The sequence below is a fragment of the Lagopus muta genome, chromosome 8 (assembly GCF_023343835.1).
Source record: "Lagopus muta isolate bLagMut1 chromosome 8, bLagMut1 primary, whole genome shotgun sequence".
NCBI classification, from domain to species: Eukaryota; Metazoa; Chordata; class Aves; order Galliformes; family Phasianidae; genus Lagopus; species Lagopus muta.
Window position 1 is genome coordinate 30,066,750 of NC_064440.1, and position 18,526 is coordinate 30,085,275.

Consider the following 18,526-nt stretch of genomic DNA (forward strand, 5'->3'; position numbering starts at 1 on the left):
TTAAGGTGGACACACCTTGAGGAACATAAAACACCATGCCAGTGAGGAACAGGCAGACTTAACTTGCCTCAGTCTGCTCTGATCACACCGGAGATCACTGCTAAACTCCACAGAAGCAGTGAACAGATCCCACAGGCAGTAGAGGAGAGAGCATGCAGCTTAGCACATTACGTAGGTTGGAAAATAAAAAGCAACTTAGTTGCATTTTACAGTACATCACAGTCCAATTGAAGGCACGCAGATTGCTCTGCTCTTCCAAGTGCTTGGTTCTGCTTGGCCCAGTTCCCAGTGCAAAGTTATACATAGCAGAGCCAGGGCCCAAAGAAAGGCACCAGGACAGGAAAAGCTGGCAGACAAGTAGGGAAAGTCTTCAACTACCAAATCAGCAGCATCACTGTTGTCTCAATCTGCTTACAGAATTACATGGTCTGAAAAAAATTTAAGCTCAGATACAAACAGAATTCACACATCTATAACAAAACTAACAATATAATCACCATCACTCACAACACAGTTTTTCCACACTAACTAATACTTTGCCATATAAAACACTGGATTTCCTAATATATTTCCTCCTACAGAAGAGGAAGGACTGACACATTTCCAGATGAGTGACAAGATATCTGGCACAGATCTCTCCTTCTGTCACTCATCCTTCCACGCTGTATGAGGCTGAGAGAAAAGCTAAAATAAGCTGCCTTATCCAGATGTGCTATAAAAATGTGTTTGGGATTGAACACCTCCATAAAGATCTGACCTGTGAAGTGTCCCTAGATAGATAGCAAAAGGTGAGTTTTACATATCAAGCAAGGCACGGCAAGATTCAAAAGGAATTTGTCCACAGAAGAGAAATACACTTCAATCCACCTTACACAAGCACTGGGTAGGACTTATTTGTGGCACATTCTCCAAAAAAATGGCTGAATGTAGTATATAATCAAATGCTGCTGTTCAGGTAAAAAATAAAATAAAATTAGACCACATATAAATAAACAGAATCAAATGACCCAGAAATACACATGCCTCCCACCAACACAAGAAATACCACAATAACTACAACATACACAGTGCTTTTTAAGAACATCTGTCAAAATTCACCATAACAAATTCAAAATATTCAAAGCATCTCTAGCAAATCACCTTTTTTTTCCTTCCCTAGTACTGCCTTGAGCATTCCATTATGTTCTTCAATATACAGGCATATTCTTCAGGACTTAGACATTTTTACCCCTGCTGACTGGCTAAGCAATATAAGAACTTTATTCAGCAGAAGAAACTTCCAGATGACCACTAAAAGGAATGGATTTGGAGTAAACAGCAAGAGATTATTTCATGGTTTGAGAAGACGTGAGCACACCATAAGATACCATAACATAGTATATCTCAGTCTTATTCCACTAATCTTAAGAAAGTCTTCCTTTATCTTTGGCTAAATATTTAATTGTGCATTTCTTCATTTGTTTTAAACCACTGCTTAGTTACCTTGTTAAAAAAAAAAGGTACAGTCCCAAACTGCAAAGCAGATACAGTCACAATATAGGTAACTGACTGGGAAGTATTTAGGGGACTAATGTAGAAACGTTAAGGATTACAATTATATGCATATTTAATGCTTTGAATGTTTTACAAAACAAATTCATTAAGGTTAAAAGCTCTTCCTTCAGGCTTTTTTGAAAAGCATATCTAGGTACTTCCACACATTTATCTGAGGAAGGCACAATGGCAGCACCCCTAGCAGCTTTTGGCGAGTGCAAAGGTAAGATAAGCAAAGGGACAAATGAAAAAGAAGCAGAAGGTATACATGGAAAGGAGGGAAATTATACCTGTACTTCAGAGCAGAAAGTTTTTAAGCAATACTAAAATCTCTCCAACTCCTTTCCTTTTGCTCACTCAGCTCTTGTTTATTTTCATTCTGACTCACTGCTCAGAAAGTTCCTAGATTACAATCAATCCTAACAATGCTACAGAGGAAACAACTCCACACTGGGAAGGAGAAGAAAAATCTCAAGGAGGCATATTCAGAAGCCACAAGATTTTAAATACTCAGGACACCTTCCAAAATGCTAAAGGGCAATATCCTTGAATCATTAGAATGTGAGCAGATTCCACATTTTCTTCAAACCTGGAAAGATGCAGATAGCAAATTATCTTCCAGTAGCAAATGATCTTCTTGCCTGTCTGCACTGAAAGCAAAAGGAAGAACTCCCACTAACATGCAGAATTCAGTTCTGATAAGCAGAGCAGGGCCAACAGCCTCAGCAATGGATGAAAGCACCCTTCTCCTGGATGTCTGCACAGGACAACGGATGAAAGAGTCAAGGCTGAGGAAAAGAATTTGGTGTTCATCTGGGCAATAAGACTTGAGTTACAAAGCATGGCAAAGAAGATTAGGCTTACTGCTCCTCATTGAAACATTCCAGCAAGACAAGCAGGAAAACTCTCCAGACAACTCAATAAACAAAACAAAAACATTAAGTAAAATAGTAGCAATTTTGTAATACATTGTTGCAACAGCTCAGTGACAGAGCAGCAGAAAAGGCACTAACAGTGAATATTACCGGTAAAGCAAATTGTTTTCCTACAGCCATAGTTAAGTCAGCAAAAAGAAACAGACTGCAGCATATCTCATTCAAACCCCAGACTTCCACCATGAAGTCTGCCCTTCCTCTTCCAGCTCACATTTCCATGAGCTTAGAAAAAGAGCTGGACCGGCTCATTCCCATAACACAAGTTGGTGTGATGTTGCAAGAGTTAGCTTTTGCAGTACTTAAATCAAGATGTTTTACTGGGTATGTGGGAATTACCAAAATAATTAAGTTATATACTTATATATATACATATACACATATGCCACATCTATTATAAAGGCCTGATACTCTGGCTCATCGCCTCAGCACACTGGATGCTCAGAGATCAGATGCCGACCATCCTGCTGATGACAACAGTTCTGTCTGAGGCACATCAGTTTCCCTCAACATGAGCAAGCTCCTGAAAGAGGTTAAGGTTCACGCGAGGAATATTCATGCAAGATCAATGATTTTGAAGAATGTCTTAAAGAATCACTCACCAGCACAGAGATCTGGACACACAGAGTGCACAAACCATTGAAAGCTTCCAAAAAAAACTTCTGTTGACAGAATGCCTCCATAGGAAGAAGATTTCCAATCCATGCTCGCTGATGCCCTTAGCTACTGTAAGGATTTACATACTTTCTATTTCATCAGGTCTTGTCTATCAGCACTTGAAAATTACTTCTTTCTCTGAACAATACCATCTCTCATCTCTGTCAGCACTCTGTCAGTTTTTTCATCTGGCTTCGAATAAAATACGTAAACAGATGATGCTGCATCTATTTCCATCAGTTCTCAGCAGCTACATTTCTTTACTTAGAGATCTATAACTTAACACCACATTGCATCTTTATTTATGAAATTGGGGAATTGGAACATAAACAGAATAACACAGGAGTAAAAATCGTGTAAAGAAAGATACTTTGCAAGTGTATTCTTGTTGTTCGACAGAAAAACATTTACTTTTAAGACATCCTTTAATCAATTAAGTTCCAGCTTGGGAATAACACACACAAGAAAAAGGCTTTAAAATAAGTCTGTGCAAGTTGTTCACTCCAGCACGACAATGTATTTGGAATCTTAGGGTATTTTTAGAATTTATGCTAATTATTTTATATTTTCAAGAAGGAAGAGAGCAAAGGACAGCAGTTATATGGGAGAAAGGCATCAAATACAAAACATTTATGTAAAATAAGTCTAAATAATTAAGAGAACAAGGTTGGGTATATTGTCTATTTTTGAAGCAGTGATTCACATGATAGGCACTCACTCTTCTTTCTTTTTGCCCTGAAGAACAGAATGGAAAACACCACCGGCACGGCAGTTTCACATCACCTTCTGCAGGTAATGAGCTGACACTCCCTGCTGCATTTGGACAGGACCACAAAGCAAGCATGCAGAACTCCAAGTCAATGCATGAAGGTCATTACTGAACTACAGCACACTACCCTGCCAGCTCCTATACAGATATCCTGCTTCCTTGTGGCATCCATGTCCTCTGTGCAGCCACATCAATTTTGTGTTGCCACTCAGTGTAAAAACAAAGAAAGCACTAGAACTTTCTGAGGAGATGCTATAAACACAGCTGTCAACTGTGCTCAAATCTCTTGACTGACAAACACTGTGTCAGAACTGAATTTTCCATGCCTGCAAATCTGCCACATCTGTAGCCATGAACCGCCTCAGGCCACCCTGGTCAAAACTAACACGCAAGTACACAGAGTCCCACTGAAACAAAACAAAGCGTGGCTTGGAAAAATATAGCTGCACTTTCCACAGGAAGCTCAGCATCGCATGAGTTTCCAGAAGCCTTGTGTACACAGGTAAAACTTAGGGGAATCTGCTCCCCCTCAAAGACCCACTTTTTGCAGAGGTAAAATAAGCAGATTGTTTTTCAAATGTTCAAGTTGCATTGGCTTTCTTCTGTCTTTCCTCTGGTCTGCCTCCTTTTATACTCCTTTGACCACATCCTAAGGCACCAACCTAACAATGGGCAAAGTGCATTTTCAACCTGAATTCAAAAGCACACCATCTATCTTCCCTCACGATTTCCAGTCTTCCAACAGGTTATTTTCCTCCCACTTCTCAAACAACATAAGTAGCTTACAGAAAACAAGTTGCCTTAGCCCTCTGATCTTTATGGAATTTCTGCTATCTTTCAGCATAGAAAGTGACAGAGTTGGGCAGAATTAGAGTTAGGAAAGCAAAGTTCCCCAGAGCCCTTCAGCCTAGCTGTTTTCTGCACAAGTGTACTGCTGTACCTGCGGGGACCATGCCAGAAATAGAGCTCCCATCACTTCATGCCAAACAGAGGCTGCAGAATCTGTTTTGTAAGCTGGAATTTAGGTGAGTTCTCCTTGACTCCAAAAGCACTAAAATGCCTTGGAAAAGCTGGGATAGACTGAATTTAGGAGAGCTGCGCTGCATTATATGACTATCAAGTAAATTTAATGAGAATTCCAACATTTTTGTTTGTAAGAAAGTATTACTTTTTTTCGTTTTCCTTTCTCAGCTGTGAAAATGTCCAGCTCACCTGTTGCCTTTTATCTTAGCAACACAACAGAATGCACAAAAGATGTGTGAAGACTTGATACAACCATGTTATAGAAAGAAAAAACGGATAGAAACTTTTATTTTAAGATGACATTTACGGCATTGCATTGGCAGCTGCATATGAGCTATTTCACCCAATTAGGTGAGAGATCTGGGAATTCTTTCTTTCAATAACATCAGCGCTACACATACTATAATGTTGCAGTTTAGCTGTGTTGACACACTGCATTTCCCACCATTGAAAACAGAGCAAAAGCAAACAATTAAGTACAATTACTGCATGGTACAGAAAGATAAGAGAATTAGTATCAGCTCCAGCTAGAAAATGTGCTGGAAAAGTATTTCTTCGATCTTAAGCCTATTTGTGCAACAGGATAAACGGAATATTAATTCAACACACAGCTTACAAAATTAGTACTGCAATTTTCAGGCTTTTGGAATCACAAACCAGATCATCCTAAACTCAGATGTTAAAGACCTTTGTGTTTACAAATCTGCAGTACACACTACTTGAAAGCTTACACATGTGAAACAGATTAAGGGGCACAGAGGTGGGGGTTAGACTCTCAAAATACTTTCTGCTGCCTACACTGTCCATTGCTACTATTTTCTGACCGTATTCAGCATCATACATACTTCACTTCTAACTGTTCCTTATCAATTTGATGTCTCCTTATTCTGCAGTTTAAACGCAGCTACTCTAAAATAGGAATGACTCGTGCCATCACATCATACACACACTTGTGTGTACCATATCATACCCTGCAACATAAAACAATCATTTCGTTGTAACCTCAGTTTCCCACTGCTTTGGAAATGAAGACTGCATAGACACAGCCACCTTACAAGGTGGCAAGCAGAAGAAAATTATACACTATCAGCTGGGATTTTCATCCCTAGCATTGAAACTGTTTTATTTCTCATGTGTACAAGCAGATAAAACCATCAGCAGTGAACTGTGCTACGCCTGAATATAAACAGCAATGACAATAAAACATTTTGACGTGCTTTTCTTGTTTAATGCTGGAGATCATATCAACAGAGCTCAGATGCAGCAATGCTATCATTCATGATTTTGTGTAAGCCTTGCAAGGCATGTTTTTCTTGAAGACTTTGCTTGAAATCAAGTTTGCATTAGAAACAATAATAAAAATAATCTTCAAGAACGAATACAACCTGCTTTAATTTAAAATCAGTTTCCAAAAGGAAACAAAACTTGAAAGAAAGTAAAAAATAAATAGCAAACATTCAAAAAAGCCAAAATAAGGGCCTGTAATGTTTTCAAGACTGTTTTTTGATTTTTTGTTATGGGACCTGACTCATGATCTTTGAATGCACACAGCTGCCAACACAGCATGTAGGAAGAAAACATTAGAGACAGCACATATCTGCACAGCAAGGCTTCGGAAAGATGCTCTGGACAAACATTAGGAAAATGGTTTGAGGACACACCAAACTTTTTCAAATAACCCTAATACAATTGGCATGCAAGAATGACTGCTGTTTAAAGGGCCTTTTGAGATGCGATCACAGGAAAAATGATTTTTAGTAGGGAGTACAGTTCCTTATCTAGGCTCATTACCTCACTTCTGTTCTGCTTTCCAGAAGATTTCACAACAGATGAAGAAAACAATGTCAGTTCACGCCATCCCCTTCAAAAGAATCACAGAAAAAAACTACTCGAACTCTCATTAAAACATAAGAGAAAACTGATCACTAATATTGTGACGCATAGGAAAAGGCCTGGTTCAACAGGGCAGCAGATCACAAATTGCCAGCAACAGCAAACGAGTCGATCACAGAAGGTGCTGGAAGCCACGAGGCAGCACCCAGCCCAGGCTGGGGTCTGCCAGCTCCCCCAGGCCTTGCAGGAAGAAGGGCAGAAGAGGCAGTGCTGCACCCACCCAACGCAGCAGCCGCCTTACATCGCAGGGGAAACATTTTGCTCTGGATTTTACATTCACTGCTACAATTTTAGCATCTAACAGTACTTGGAAAGTTCAAGCACAATGTTTAAGTTCCCAGTGGTGCATTCACCATAGGAAGAGCTTAAGATTTAGAATCTTCATTTAAAAGGACCAGGTGAAAATAGGATGGATTGTTAAATGGCAATGATGGGCAGTACTTTGGGTTCCACTTCACACACCATGTTGCTACTGCCTCTTTTCTTTGTCCAAGATCACCCATATTAAAACTGGAAGAGACAGAGAACAGAAAAAAAAAGAAAAATAATAGTAACAAATCACATGAAGGATCTTAACCAGTTCCAGAGAGTCCAACAGTCCTCAAACACTGTTTCATTTCATCTAAAAATAATGCAGGAATTTGAATGCAATTTTAAAGTTTTCATGTTATTCTTGAGATAAAAAGAGATTGAAGCACCCTGGAGACCAGGCTACTCAGCTACTGCCAGACACAGGAATATCTGCATGGCCTGCCCCTCTACAGCAATACAGCATGCTCTCAACAGCCACTAGACGCTTTTGAATATCACATGCTTTTTAAAACAGAAGTAGTTTTCATTTGCACGGAACAGGATCTTTCTGTAACACAGGAATGCCCAATGCACCTCCATGGACTACAGTTCCTGTATAATCAATGGATATTAAAGATGTATAATCAATGGATATTAAGACGTTATAATCACAAAATAAACAAGAGAGTTAGGCAAAGTACACTAAGATAAAAAAAAAGAATAAATGGAAGGCTTACCTGTATGTTAGGCTCACCTACAAAAAACACCAGAAGAGGGGATCTCCAGAAGAGAACCTTCCCCCCTCGTAGCCAGCTCTTAAATAGGTCTAGGAGGGCTGGAGCCAGGTTCCACCCCTTCCGGCAGTACAGGTGAATTGCCTTCACCTGTGCTCCTCTGGCTGACTCATGGCTCACCTCAGGTGATCAATCAGAGGTTCAGGCCGTGACTCAGCAGTTCCCATACAGTTCCGCATTCAGGTAATACTGCATTCTTATTTACAGTGTACAATCACCCTGAATTTCTAGCAACAATATAAATAAATGCAAAGAAGAAAAATTAGCAACCTCTGAGTTCTAAAGCTGAAAAAAAAATAAGATAGAGCCAGTTGCAGTACCTACATCAGTGAGAGAACAGCTTACCGGGCTGCACTTGCACAATCTCATGCACAACAGCGATCCTGATCAGGTATCACTGACAGAATCATCAGAAAACCAAAAACCCAGCTCTGTCCTCACAACAAAACCTGACCACGTTCAGACTTCGACATAAAACACATACAGTACCAACAGAGTGAGCAGCATATACAGTACTACTAAATCAAGTAGGTGAGGCTCAGGAATAAAAGAAGAAACAGTATTTCTCAACGCCTGGCTTTGAAAATAGAATATAATTTTGCAGAAGTTCAAGCAATACAGTATCTTACTCTAAAGAGCTTTCTGGTGCTTGTTTGCCTCCTTATCAAGTAAGCTGCAAGAAGCTGTGGGCATTATGAAGTCTGAATTCTGCTTCCTGCTCCAGTGAAAGCTTACTGCTTATGTACTTGTTGGTAACTCACACCATGGTTCTTCTACAGAAGTGTCTGCATCACTAAGCTGCAAACTTCTACATTCTTTCTTTGCCTAATATGCAATTAAACTCCCTAAAAGTAAGCTATTTCAACCTGAAGAAATTATCATAATCCAAAGTACCCTCTTAGCTTGGTGATTAGAGCATCTGCTTAAACCACCAGAAGAGAAGAGGAATTAAAGTGTAAATTCTTCCCTGGGAATTCAAGATGAGTTTCCAGCTGGATAAATTCTCTACTGAAATGCTGGATAAAATCTATGGAGTAACATCACCCCCTGCTCCTTGTGTTCAACTTAGCATAACAGGCTTTGAAATCACACCAGGCAAGGCGAGGCATTTCAGGTGACCTTCTGCTTATTAGATTGGGTGGAGCTGCAGCCTCGATAGGAAGAATATTTAAGGCTCAAGATCTGTTCACAATCATTTTCAGAGCACTTTCAGTGCTTGTGGAAGAGGTAAAAACTTGAGTGAGTCCTCAAAACACAAATGAAATGGTACAGAGAGAGTCTGCATTTGCTGCATCAAATTGTTCCTAGTCTTAGATATGCATACAAGTCATGGGACGACTTCTGTGAAGCACTGATGCTTGGTTGGTGAGACTGACTGCATGGAAGAACCAGGGATCTAAGGGATGCCACAAGCGGACTGACATACTGCGAACAAGGACACAAACAACTTTTTCTCAATGAAAAAGACATATATATACACAGAGACAGGGTTAGAGAACTGCAGAAAGCACTTAAGTAGTGGCATAGTGGCACTCCGCAGGTTGTAACAACGACAGCATTGTTTGTTTTCATCCAGACTACAATCCGATTCTGTAAAGGTGCTTATCCTTCCCAAAATCAGATTGTAGTAAAAGGGGATGGGGAAGATATTTCTTTGTGCGCAATCAGCGTATTCTTATGCAACCATGTAATTAAATGATTAATTCAGGATGCTTTGTCTCAAGAGCTGATTAACTTGAAATAAAGCCTGAGCTGCTCTGACCATGTCAGAGTCCTAAGAAATCAGCCACGGTGAAAGGAAGTTGCTGGACCTCTCAGGCTCAGGGCAGTGCCCTGTAATCCTCAGAAACCTTTTACAATCAGCATCCTGCCACAAGTCACACTGGGTGTGGCAGCAGTTCAAGGAGAAGGTAGCTTGTATTTGGATCTTTTTCAAGCTACATTTGTCTCTCTATTGAAGCTGAAGTTGTTCTTCAACTGCGTCATGCCATAGCTTTAATTATTTTCTTATGACAAGTTCAAGAAACACACTCCAGACAAATTATCTCAAGAGAAAAAGTCATTCTATAACTGTAACATAAATGCCAGTTTATTGCATCTGACTCCTCCAGTTCTTTGTACAATTCTTTTAATTATGACTTCAGGAGCATCCAGTAATATCTACAAGTGCTGTATGAATACACTCATTTACTCACTGACGTTGTTAAGCATGAGACATACCATTGTTTGAAGGCAAAGGACTAACAAATTATTTTAATGAGCTCATAAAGGATATTCTGAAACGTCCTATCAGGTGAACATTTGACACAGCAGTAGACACAGTTTCTAAACTCTACAACAACAGTCAAGCCTCACAAAGATTACTAAGCTGTCAGAGCCTAACAAGGCAGTACCTGCCATTAGTTTGTGTGAACAGCCAGTCTCTTACCAGCTACATCTTCCCTGCTTTAGTCATCCAGCACCAGCTTTGCATTTTTCTACCCAACTTAAAACGCTTTACACAGAGCTCTGTACAGAGCCAGGTCTGGTATTTTCTTTTTTATTTTTTTTTCCTTTGGCATCAGAATCATTTTAATTGCTGTACTCACCACTCCAAGACACACCCAGAGCTGCCCACATCATGTTTAAGACTGTCATCCGCACTGCTAAGGCAGCCTAATTCCTACTTGCTTCTGCTCACTTCCCAGTTCTCATCATGATATCCCTGCCTTGACAGCTCCACTGAAAGCTCAGATCTGGCTGCTCCTTTGCATCCTTCGACTGTGCCATAATTCCTAGGCTTTTAATCCGTGAATCACTGCCTTTATTCAACCTCTTCAGATAAATACGTGTCTGTGCGGGGGGTGGGGGAAATCAAATGCACACCAAATAGCATAAGGCAAACAACCATGTGTTTACTATCATCATTTTTCTCACTATTTTGAGGTTCCTTCCCCTGCATACATGTGAATAACCTCCAAAGATCAGAAGTTGTCCCTCACATAACAATCAACCAAGCAGATTCAAAAGCAACACGGCAAACTTTTCTGCACATTTTCAAATCACCATAAAATAGAAGATCGATCTTCCAAAAAGACTTTTTTCCTTCTCAAAAGAATTGCTTCACGTTTGTCAACTACCGTCATTTGCAGCAGAAACACAGAAGTTTGGCTTATCGGTTTCAACAACCAGAAGGAACCACCAACATGTTATTCAGGCTAAGACACAGGGGAAGAAAACTACTGAAAAACTATTTCACAGCACATAGTTATTCTCATCAAATAAGTAAAAATGAGTGTTGTTTATATTTATGGTGAGCACACTAGAAGTATTTTGTTAAAATATGTGGTGTTTGTACACATTTAGAGCAGCTTTGTAACTGCTTTCATACATGCCAGGCTTTCCAGTTTGTTCAGCGTTTTGTTTTTAGCCACTTTTACGCGAAGATGACTTTTAAAAACTTGCAGCTGCAGGGCAACCGAAAGGGGGAGAAAAAAATTCAAGAAGGAAAGCCAGCGTTTGGAAGGGGCAAACGCCTCTGGCAGGAAGAACGCAGTTAACCTTTATGGGCCTCCGACCTCCTCAACGTCTTTCTTAAGCGGCGACGGAACAAAAGAGCAGCACGGCCGAAGCTCCCGAGCCGCCTGCGCGGGGCTCTCGGAGCGCCACCCGCTCCGAGCCGCGCGGAGCGGCGCGCGGCACCTCGCACGGGGCGGTGCGGCTGCGGAAGGGCACGGAGGCGGCGTCCGGCCCCTCGCGGCTCGCAAAGCGCTCGCTCGCGGCTCGCCGCGCGGTTCAGGTGCTTTGCGGACTCTCCACCGCTTTGAAGTTAAAGGAGAAAGCCGCGCAGCCAGCGGCGCACCGCTGTAGTTGCAGAAGCCCATTGAGAGCGGGCAGGTCCGCGCGCCGAACCCAGCCGCTGCCACTCCTCCAGGTGAGCTCTCCCGCACCGCGTGCCCCTGGCCCCGCCGCCCCCTCACGCCACCCCGAGGCGCGGGACCCTCTAGGTCCCGCTCGCCGGCCAAGTTCGAAGCCACGGGCAGAGATCAACAGGCGCTCCCTCCCCTCTCCCCCCGCCCGGCCCACATGGGACGAGAGCCCCGGTACCCCCAGGGCGAGCAGAGCCGCCGCAGTTCCCGGAACCCCGCCGCGCTGCCCCGTACCTGCAGAGGATGGAGGCGGCCCGCTGCCTCGGCGCCCGGCTCACGCCTCAGCCGCCCAGAAAGTTTCCTGACGTCAGCGCGGGCGGGCGGGCGAGGGACCCCGCCTGCTGCCGGCTGGCCGCACGTCGGGACGCTGCTCCCGGGCTCCCCCTGCCTCCGGCCGGCCGCTGGGAGGGAGGAGAGAAGGAGAAAGGGGAGGAGAAGGGGGAGGCGGCGCCGAGGGGTGCGGCGCTCAGCTGCGGGCGCTGCTGGCGGTGCTGTGAGCGGAACGGGCGCGAGGCGGGGGCGCGAGGCGCGAGGAAGGGGCGCGAGGCGGGGGCGCGGGCGGGAAGAGGAGGCGCGGCGGAGAGCGTGAAGTGACGGAGCGGCCCGGTGACGCCGTCCCTGACTGTGAGCGTCACGGCCGGGACGACGAGGCAGCGGGCCAGCCGTGCCCCAGCCGGAGGGAAGCAGTAACCTCGGCTGGAGGGATGCTCGGAACTCAGCACCTCGTCCGGCCGCGTGGCTTGTTTCTGTTAAGCTCTGACCTCTTTCCCGAAAAAGCGATGAGGTGAGGAAACGGGAATGCGAGTTGGTAGCTCAGAGTTCCTCAAGGGAATAGTGCTCGAGAGGGGAAGTTAACGGAGGCACCTGTACGCATTTGGGGCTAATCTGCAGCAAGACTTTTGGTAGAGATTAATGAACTTCGAATCGTGCAGCCCGAGGCATGTAATCCCTGTCAAAACGTGTTTTAGAGTATTGCATCAATACGTTTTTGTAACAGCTGCAGGAAATACAAGTTAGGGCCCACGTATTTTCTGTAGAAAGCAAGGAATTCCTGTTGGCCCCGCACCTTTCGGTGCTGGGGTCCCCTGTCATGGCGTGAACCAGTGAGGGGACCCACGCTGTGTGGGAAGGCGGGGATCCACCTGGCAGTGCCCCCTTCTTCCACAGCACCACTCTGGAAGTCCTTTCATCGTTCTTGACTCAACACGAAGCTCAAGAATGGCCACTTAACAGTCGTGGGAATCAAAGTAACGGTGCTTTGTTTGTAGCAGTTTTGTTTCCTTGTTTTTTTGTTGCTATAAATTTCTGTTGTTGGATCTGTTGTTTAGTTCTTTCACATAGAATACATTCGAGGGCGGCAATTTATGGTTAAGAGCAGAGTTATCGTGTAGGAATAAACATGAAGTATAGAAATCAACACCAGGTGGCTTTTTAGATCAGTAACTCCTAGGAAATCACCAGCATAGATGCAAATTACATAAGTTAATTAGTCTGGCTGCCTTTTCCATTCACTCTTAATCTCAATAAAGAACCTGCAAAACGCATACAGGGAATTGAGACAAATTAGTAGTGCTTTAATCTGCTCTAGAGGTTATTATAAGGCTTCTGAAATTTTCCATCAGTTCAGTTCTCCCCTAGAAGGGAAACAAACTCTAACATGTTATATGCTGTCAGGTGCGCGTGCAAACTGAAGGACTACAAAATAGTTGCAAAGGATCATTGCATACAAAGAGGCAACTGTGGTAGAGACGCATCTCATGCATTTCAAAAGATGAATAGACATATTAAGATCAGTGAAGGAAGGAAAATGAAGGAAAACAGAAAACCTTTGGAGGGAATTTATCTGTGAATTATGTTCTGGCTAACAAAATAGCCAGGAACTGTTTTCAGCATATGGAGAGGATAAACAATTTACTGAAATATATTACTAAGCCTGTCTCTACTGAAATACTAGAAGAGTAGAATGCATACTTAGCCAGTCTGAGAATGATGCATTTACTTTGTTTACAACTGATCCCCCGGTGCTCATTACACAACATCTAAAATAGTTTTTGTTGCTCTTGACAGCTATGATCATGCACACCTCCTTGGCAACTTGCTGGAACTGACAACAGCATTGTGTGCATTTCTTCGTCCACTCATGGCAGTAGAGAACAGTGACAGGAAGGATAAGAGGAAAGATAATCTATGAATTCCCTACAAAGATGGAAGAAAAAAAATTAAGGTACAGTTTACCCAGAATCATGTTTTTGAGAAATAAAAGAAGGCTGCTCTATTTCATTTGATTTGTTAGCTGTGTTAGATAGAGGAAATACAAAGAACCGTTCTATGTATAACTTCTGAGGAGCAAGGCAACTTGTTTGCTGATATTGTAGGCAAAACAACAGGTCATTTCAATGCTCATGAGCATCTCTTTATATTGAGCTTTTCAAAACATACACCCAAGCCTGGCTTTTTATATATGTACCAATAAGTAATCAAACATGTCCAGTACTAATTCTATTTTGATTAGATAAGCTCAGCTGCAGTCAGCTTATTTGATGAAATGTCAGAGTTTTGAGGTACCTATCAGAAATGTTTAAGTATTTGTGTAGTCATGGACTCCTTAACATATTCTATGTTTTCCAACATTAAGCTTCAGGAGACTTTCACTAGAACTTAAATTAACATCATTAGGTTATTCACAACAGCAAAGCAGAACACAATAGGCAAACTGAATATGTTTTGGCTACAGGAATACATTATCTTAAGCACTCCGAAGGTCATTCAGAAAATAACTAACAAGTATAGTTAAGGGGACGTTCTGAAGGGCAGGTTCTTCATCAGAGAAAATTAAAAGAAACACAGTTAGAAGTCAAGATTTTCTTAAGGCAACTGTGTTTAATTAAGTCAAGGTAGATTTTGTCCACAATTGATTTAAATAGTTCTGTAACATTCAAAACGATATGACTGTATACTTCAGAAAAAGACATTTCCAAACTCCTTCTGCATGCAAATTTGTTTCTTTAAAAATGAGATTTTATAAACAAGAAAAAAAATAGTGCATGGGAAGCTTCTTATTTCTCCTGCCTCTGCTGTTTTTGACATTGCCTGCATTTGTTCAGATGAAAGAAACATAGAGCACATCTATTTTCGACTTAAATTTGGTGCATACTCCATCAGGGGCGTAAAATGTTGTTTCTTTTTTCTCCTGCCATTTTTTCCCATCAAAAATAGCAACCTATGTGAATGAATGCCAAAAATGAAAGGAGGAATAGAGAAAAATACATAGATACTGTAGAGAACATAGGTCTTGGTCTTAATTTTTAAATAGCATGGTTAATTTAAGAAATTTCTGAGAAAAAAAAGAATGAAACACTAACAATTTCTGTGGCCTAGGTTCCCCAAAACCTGAAGCAGACAAAATCATATAATTACTGGAGCTGCCAATCTTGAGTATTGCAGAGAAATTGGGGAAGAATGAGGTATAGAAGACAAAAAAAAAAAAATGCACCTGAGAGAGCAAAACCACATTCATAAAAACACACTTGCAGTCCAGTACCTTCTATGAATCTGTTTGTTTTGTTGTTCTCATAATATAGTAGATGTCAATCATGCAAACAGTCATGAATAGGTGCAGACAGTGAGTAAAAACAAAGGGATCCATACTCATTTAGATCTGTATCAAGATCAAGGAGTCAATATTAATAGCTTGCATTGATTTACCAGAAAATAGTTACTGGAATAAACAAAGACTAAGGGATTGCACTAATTACACAACCTGAAAAGTTTCACCTCCCTGCTAAGCATTGCCTTACCCTTCAAAAAGGCCAGAGCTAGACTAAGCATTACTCTGCAGAAATACTGAATGAATAAGAAAGCAAACCAACCATGCCTTATTTTTGTTTTTCGTAGTAGAAGAAAAATTGCCGGAGAAAATTCTGCCCCAGGTCTCTTTATTTAAACTTGCAGGCCTTTGTCCTAGTGGTACAATAGGTAACTTCACTTTTATTTGTCCTCTCTTCACTAGAGAACTGACAATTTCTAAGTAATAACGGTAAGCCACATTCCCACACTGGTCTGGGTGATATCCATAGGAGATAAAAAGCTCTGTCAATAAAGCAATGGACGAGTGCAGTGGCAAGTGTGACTTTTGTGTATCGCATTAGAGACAGCAACCTTCAAGAGGGCTGCGTGACCAGGCAACATTGAAGTTGCCTTGTCTTCTATCAACTTAATATTCTGGCTAACAAGATAATTACGCAGCTCATCAGAGCAGATGTTGATCTCTTGAAGGCAGTTCTGCACGGAGGATGCTACCTGAATTTTACATTTGTTTGACAATTGACCAAAACCTCTGGAAAGAATATTTGAGAACTTATGACAGAGGCTCGTATACCTTGAAAGATCTGATACAGAGCTGGGTGGGAGCAAGGGGAGAACACAAAGCAGGTATTTTATCTAATTAGATTAACTGGGAATCAAGTCATACTTCAAAGACACAAAGGATTACTCAGTTAAAAATCCCAAGACTGCTTATTTTCCTCTTAGATTCCCCTCATGCTCTCATCTGTGAAACATTTTCTATTGTGTATACATACAATAGCGTTTTTCCTCGCTATGTTGTATATGTTTTTCCTTCATTATTGGAAAAAAAGTGCAGACAGACTATTGAGTTCTGTAGATATCATAGGCTACTCAAGTTTGTCCAGGTGTCTTCAACAGTTAAGTTGTTTAACTCCATTTAGAGTCTGAGAAAAATAAAACATGTGAAATCATAAAAATAGGGAGCTGATAATTCTAAAGTTTGTGTGATGATAGTGACTAATTTACTGTTGACCAGTGTAAAGCTGAGCATGAAATCACCATCTACTAGCAATATATCTAAAGAGGAAGGTCTCTTTAGCAACCCCTCATAGAATTTCCACCCCAAGTGGATAAGTCTTTGCATATCTGAAGCTTTGTGGAAGGATTTTGTGTTTTTAAGGTCCTGTAGCCACTATTACAAAACACTTGCAAAACAAAGTTTTCTCATACACAGCTTCTCACAGACAATAGCTGATAATAGACCATGCAACTACAGAGGCAAGAGAGAAGTAAAGAAAACCAGTCAAGGCACTTTCTTTTTTCAGAACATTAGAACGAAGACACAATAGAGCATCTTCACTAAAACCGAAGGACTAATATGAAAAAAAAGTTAATTTGCAAAGAGCCAGAGTGCAAAAATACCTAGTTGTTTTCTTCTTGAGTTAATTGTCCTTTCAAGAGCAGCAGAAAACTATTAAGAAATTATTTGAAATGCTGAACGTAGAACAATAAGACCTAAAAACTGACTATGTAATTAGCTTCTTTAAGAGAATAAAAAAAAAGATTGCTGTAGCATCTATACTACCTATGGACATAAGTTTTCAAAACTGTCTAGTGTCTTAACAGATAAAAGAACATCACCTTGTAATTGAAATGAATTCTTGAGTCAGCATCTGCAAATAGAGACTTGGAAGAAACTTCTCCAGATATTTGAATTAACTTCCATGTTTTCCTATAAGCTTCTATGGCATTATGCTTGAATTGCAGGAGTTAGAACAGAATATAAAATTACATCTTGACAGTTGATATTTGTGATTTATGAATATAATCCTAAGTTTAAGAGCTTTCATTGGACAGAAGGTCACATATTTCTCTGGCTATCAGACCATGAGAGCTTTCAGTTATTCCCTGCCAAGTAGGTAAAACTTTCCAGACTTCTTGGTATGTATCTCACATAATTACCATTTTCTTCTTTTAACAGATAACAATCTGTTTCCCACTTTTGGATGAGAAACTGCTCATCTTATAAACAGCTTATAAATGTACTTTGACACTGCAGGTGAAAGTCATCTCATCTGTTATGCAGTTCTGCACTACAGAAAATAAAGGATTAGGCACAAGGAACATAAACAGTCTGTACAACATTAAAACACTCCTAAAAATCCACTCGTGACAGAAACCATATTGAACCTTCTTAACCACACGCATTGTCTGTCTTGTACTTAACAGTCTTAAAAACTAAACCTTGGTCTTTTACAGTCGTGCCTTCAGCAGTCCTATACATTTGATTACTGTTACTTTTTTATAGTCACTTGGTCAGAGCTATCTACTTGCTTCAGATGGTGAGGTAAAAACTGGCTTCACCTGACAGAATGGCAGTTACAGTTCTGCGCATAATGATGTTCTATATTGTATTGCTTTACAGAAGCACAGTAAGTTAAAGGAATAAACATTTCATCTAATTTTGACCACGTTTGTAACTAAAAACAACTGTTCCTTTAAGCTAACATGAAATCAGAAGAGAAAAAGGCCTAAGTGAGTTTTCACAAGATGCCATTTGACATTTACATAGAATTACAAGGAATGCAATGCTTTTCTTGAAACTTTAAGAGTTTTTAAGAGTTGCTATTGACAAGGCAGCATTATAATACTTAAATAAAAGTTTGTTTGAGATGAACTCTGACTTCATTCTCTACTCCTACATTCCCCTGGTGACTATTTAACATTAAGCACATTTCAAATGGAGCCTAAGCATCCCTTCGAAAGTAATAACCATTCCTATTCCATGCTGGTTGATAATCTAACTATATTACTCAAAAAAGTCACAAGTGCTTATAGTTTGAGTAAGGAGCACAGTTCATTGAACTATGGTAATGCAGCATTTTGTGGAAGAAAGCATAATATAGTGTAGCTGTACCAAAACCTCAGGTAGCTGTAGCC

The 18,526-nt window shown here is 41.0% G+C and overlaps 3 protein-coding genes across 15 annotated transcripts in view; 2 read left to right on the forward strand and 1 right to left on the reverse strand.

The window, feature by feature from the left end:
* Positions 1–12,166, reverse strand: part of GULP1 (GULP PTB domain containing engulfment adaptor 1) — a 273,935-nt gene extending 261,769 nt beyond the window's left edge. For 6 of the 10 annotated variants that reach the window (XR_007378704.1, XR_007378705.1, XR_007378712.1 and 3 more), the window contains exon 1: positions 12,035–12,166. The gene's annotated coding sequence lies outside the window, so the exon portion shown is untranslated. Of the gene's footprint in view, positions 1–6,705; positions 6,776–7,835; positions 7,914–12,034 lie in introns of those variants that run through there. The other 4 variants (XR_007378707.1, XR_007378706.1, XR_007378709.1 and 1 more) reach the window with 4 other exon arrangements.
* LOC125696681 (translation initiation factor IF-2-like) lies at positions 1,720–12,105 on the forward strand. Its single transcript, XM_048952695.1, has 3 exons — positions 1,720–1,756; positions 3,864–3,914; positions 11,471–12,105. Exons 1-3 carry the CDS (start codon positions 1,720–1,722, stop codon positions 12,103–12,105), a joined length of 723 nt encoding a protein of 240 aa, XP_048808652.1.
* A 248-nt stretch (positions 12,167–12,414) lies between the features above and the next one.
* TFPI (tissue factor pathway inhibitor) overlaps positions 12,415–18,526 on the forward strand; it is a 206,608-nt gene continuing 200,496 nt past the window's right edge. For 2 of the 4 annotated variants that reach the window (XM_048953944.1, XM_048953941.1), the window contains exons 1-2: positions 12,437–12,584; positions 13,868–14,024. The gene's annotated coding sequence lies outside the window, so the exon portion shown is untranslated. Of the gene's footprint in view, positions 12,585–13,867; positions 14,025–18,526 lie in introns of all 4 variants that reach the window. The other 2 variants (XM_048953947.1, XM_048953946.1) reach the window with 2 other exon arrangements.

What these genes read in the sequence shown, in the direction of transcription:
- LOC125696681 (XM_048952695.1), top strand. Translation starts at nt 1,720, where the DNA reads ATGGCAGCACCCCTAGCAGCTTTTGGCGAGTGCAAAG. An exon ending in AGCTTTTGGCGAGTGCAAAG is followed by an intron (nt 1,757 to 3,863) that starts GTAAGATAAGCA and finishes TTTGCCCTGAAG; the next exon opens with AACAGAATGGAAAACACCAC. An exon ending in TTTCACATCACCTTCTGCAG is followed by an intron (nt 3,915 to 11,470) that starts GTAATGAGCTGA and finishes GTCTTTCTTAAG; the next exon opens with CGGCGACGGAACAAAAGAGC.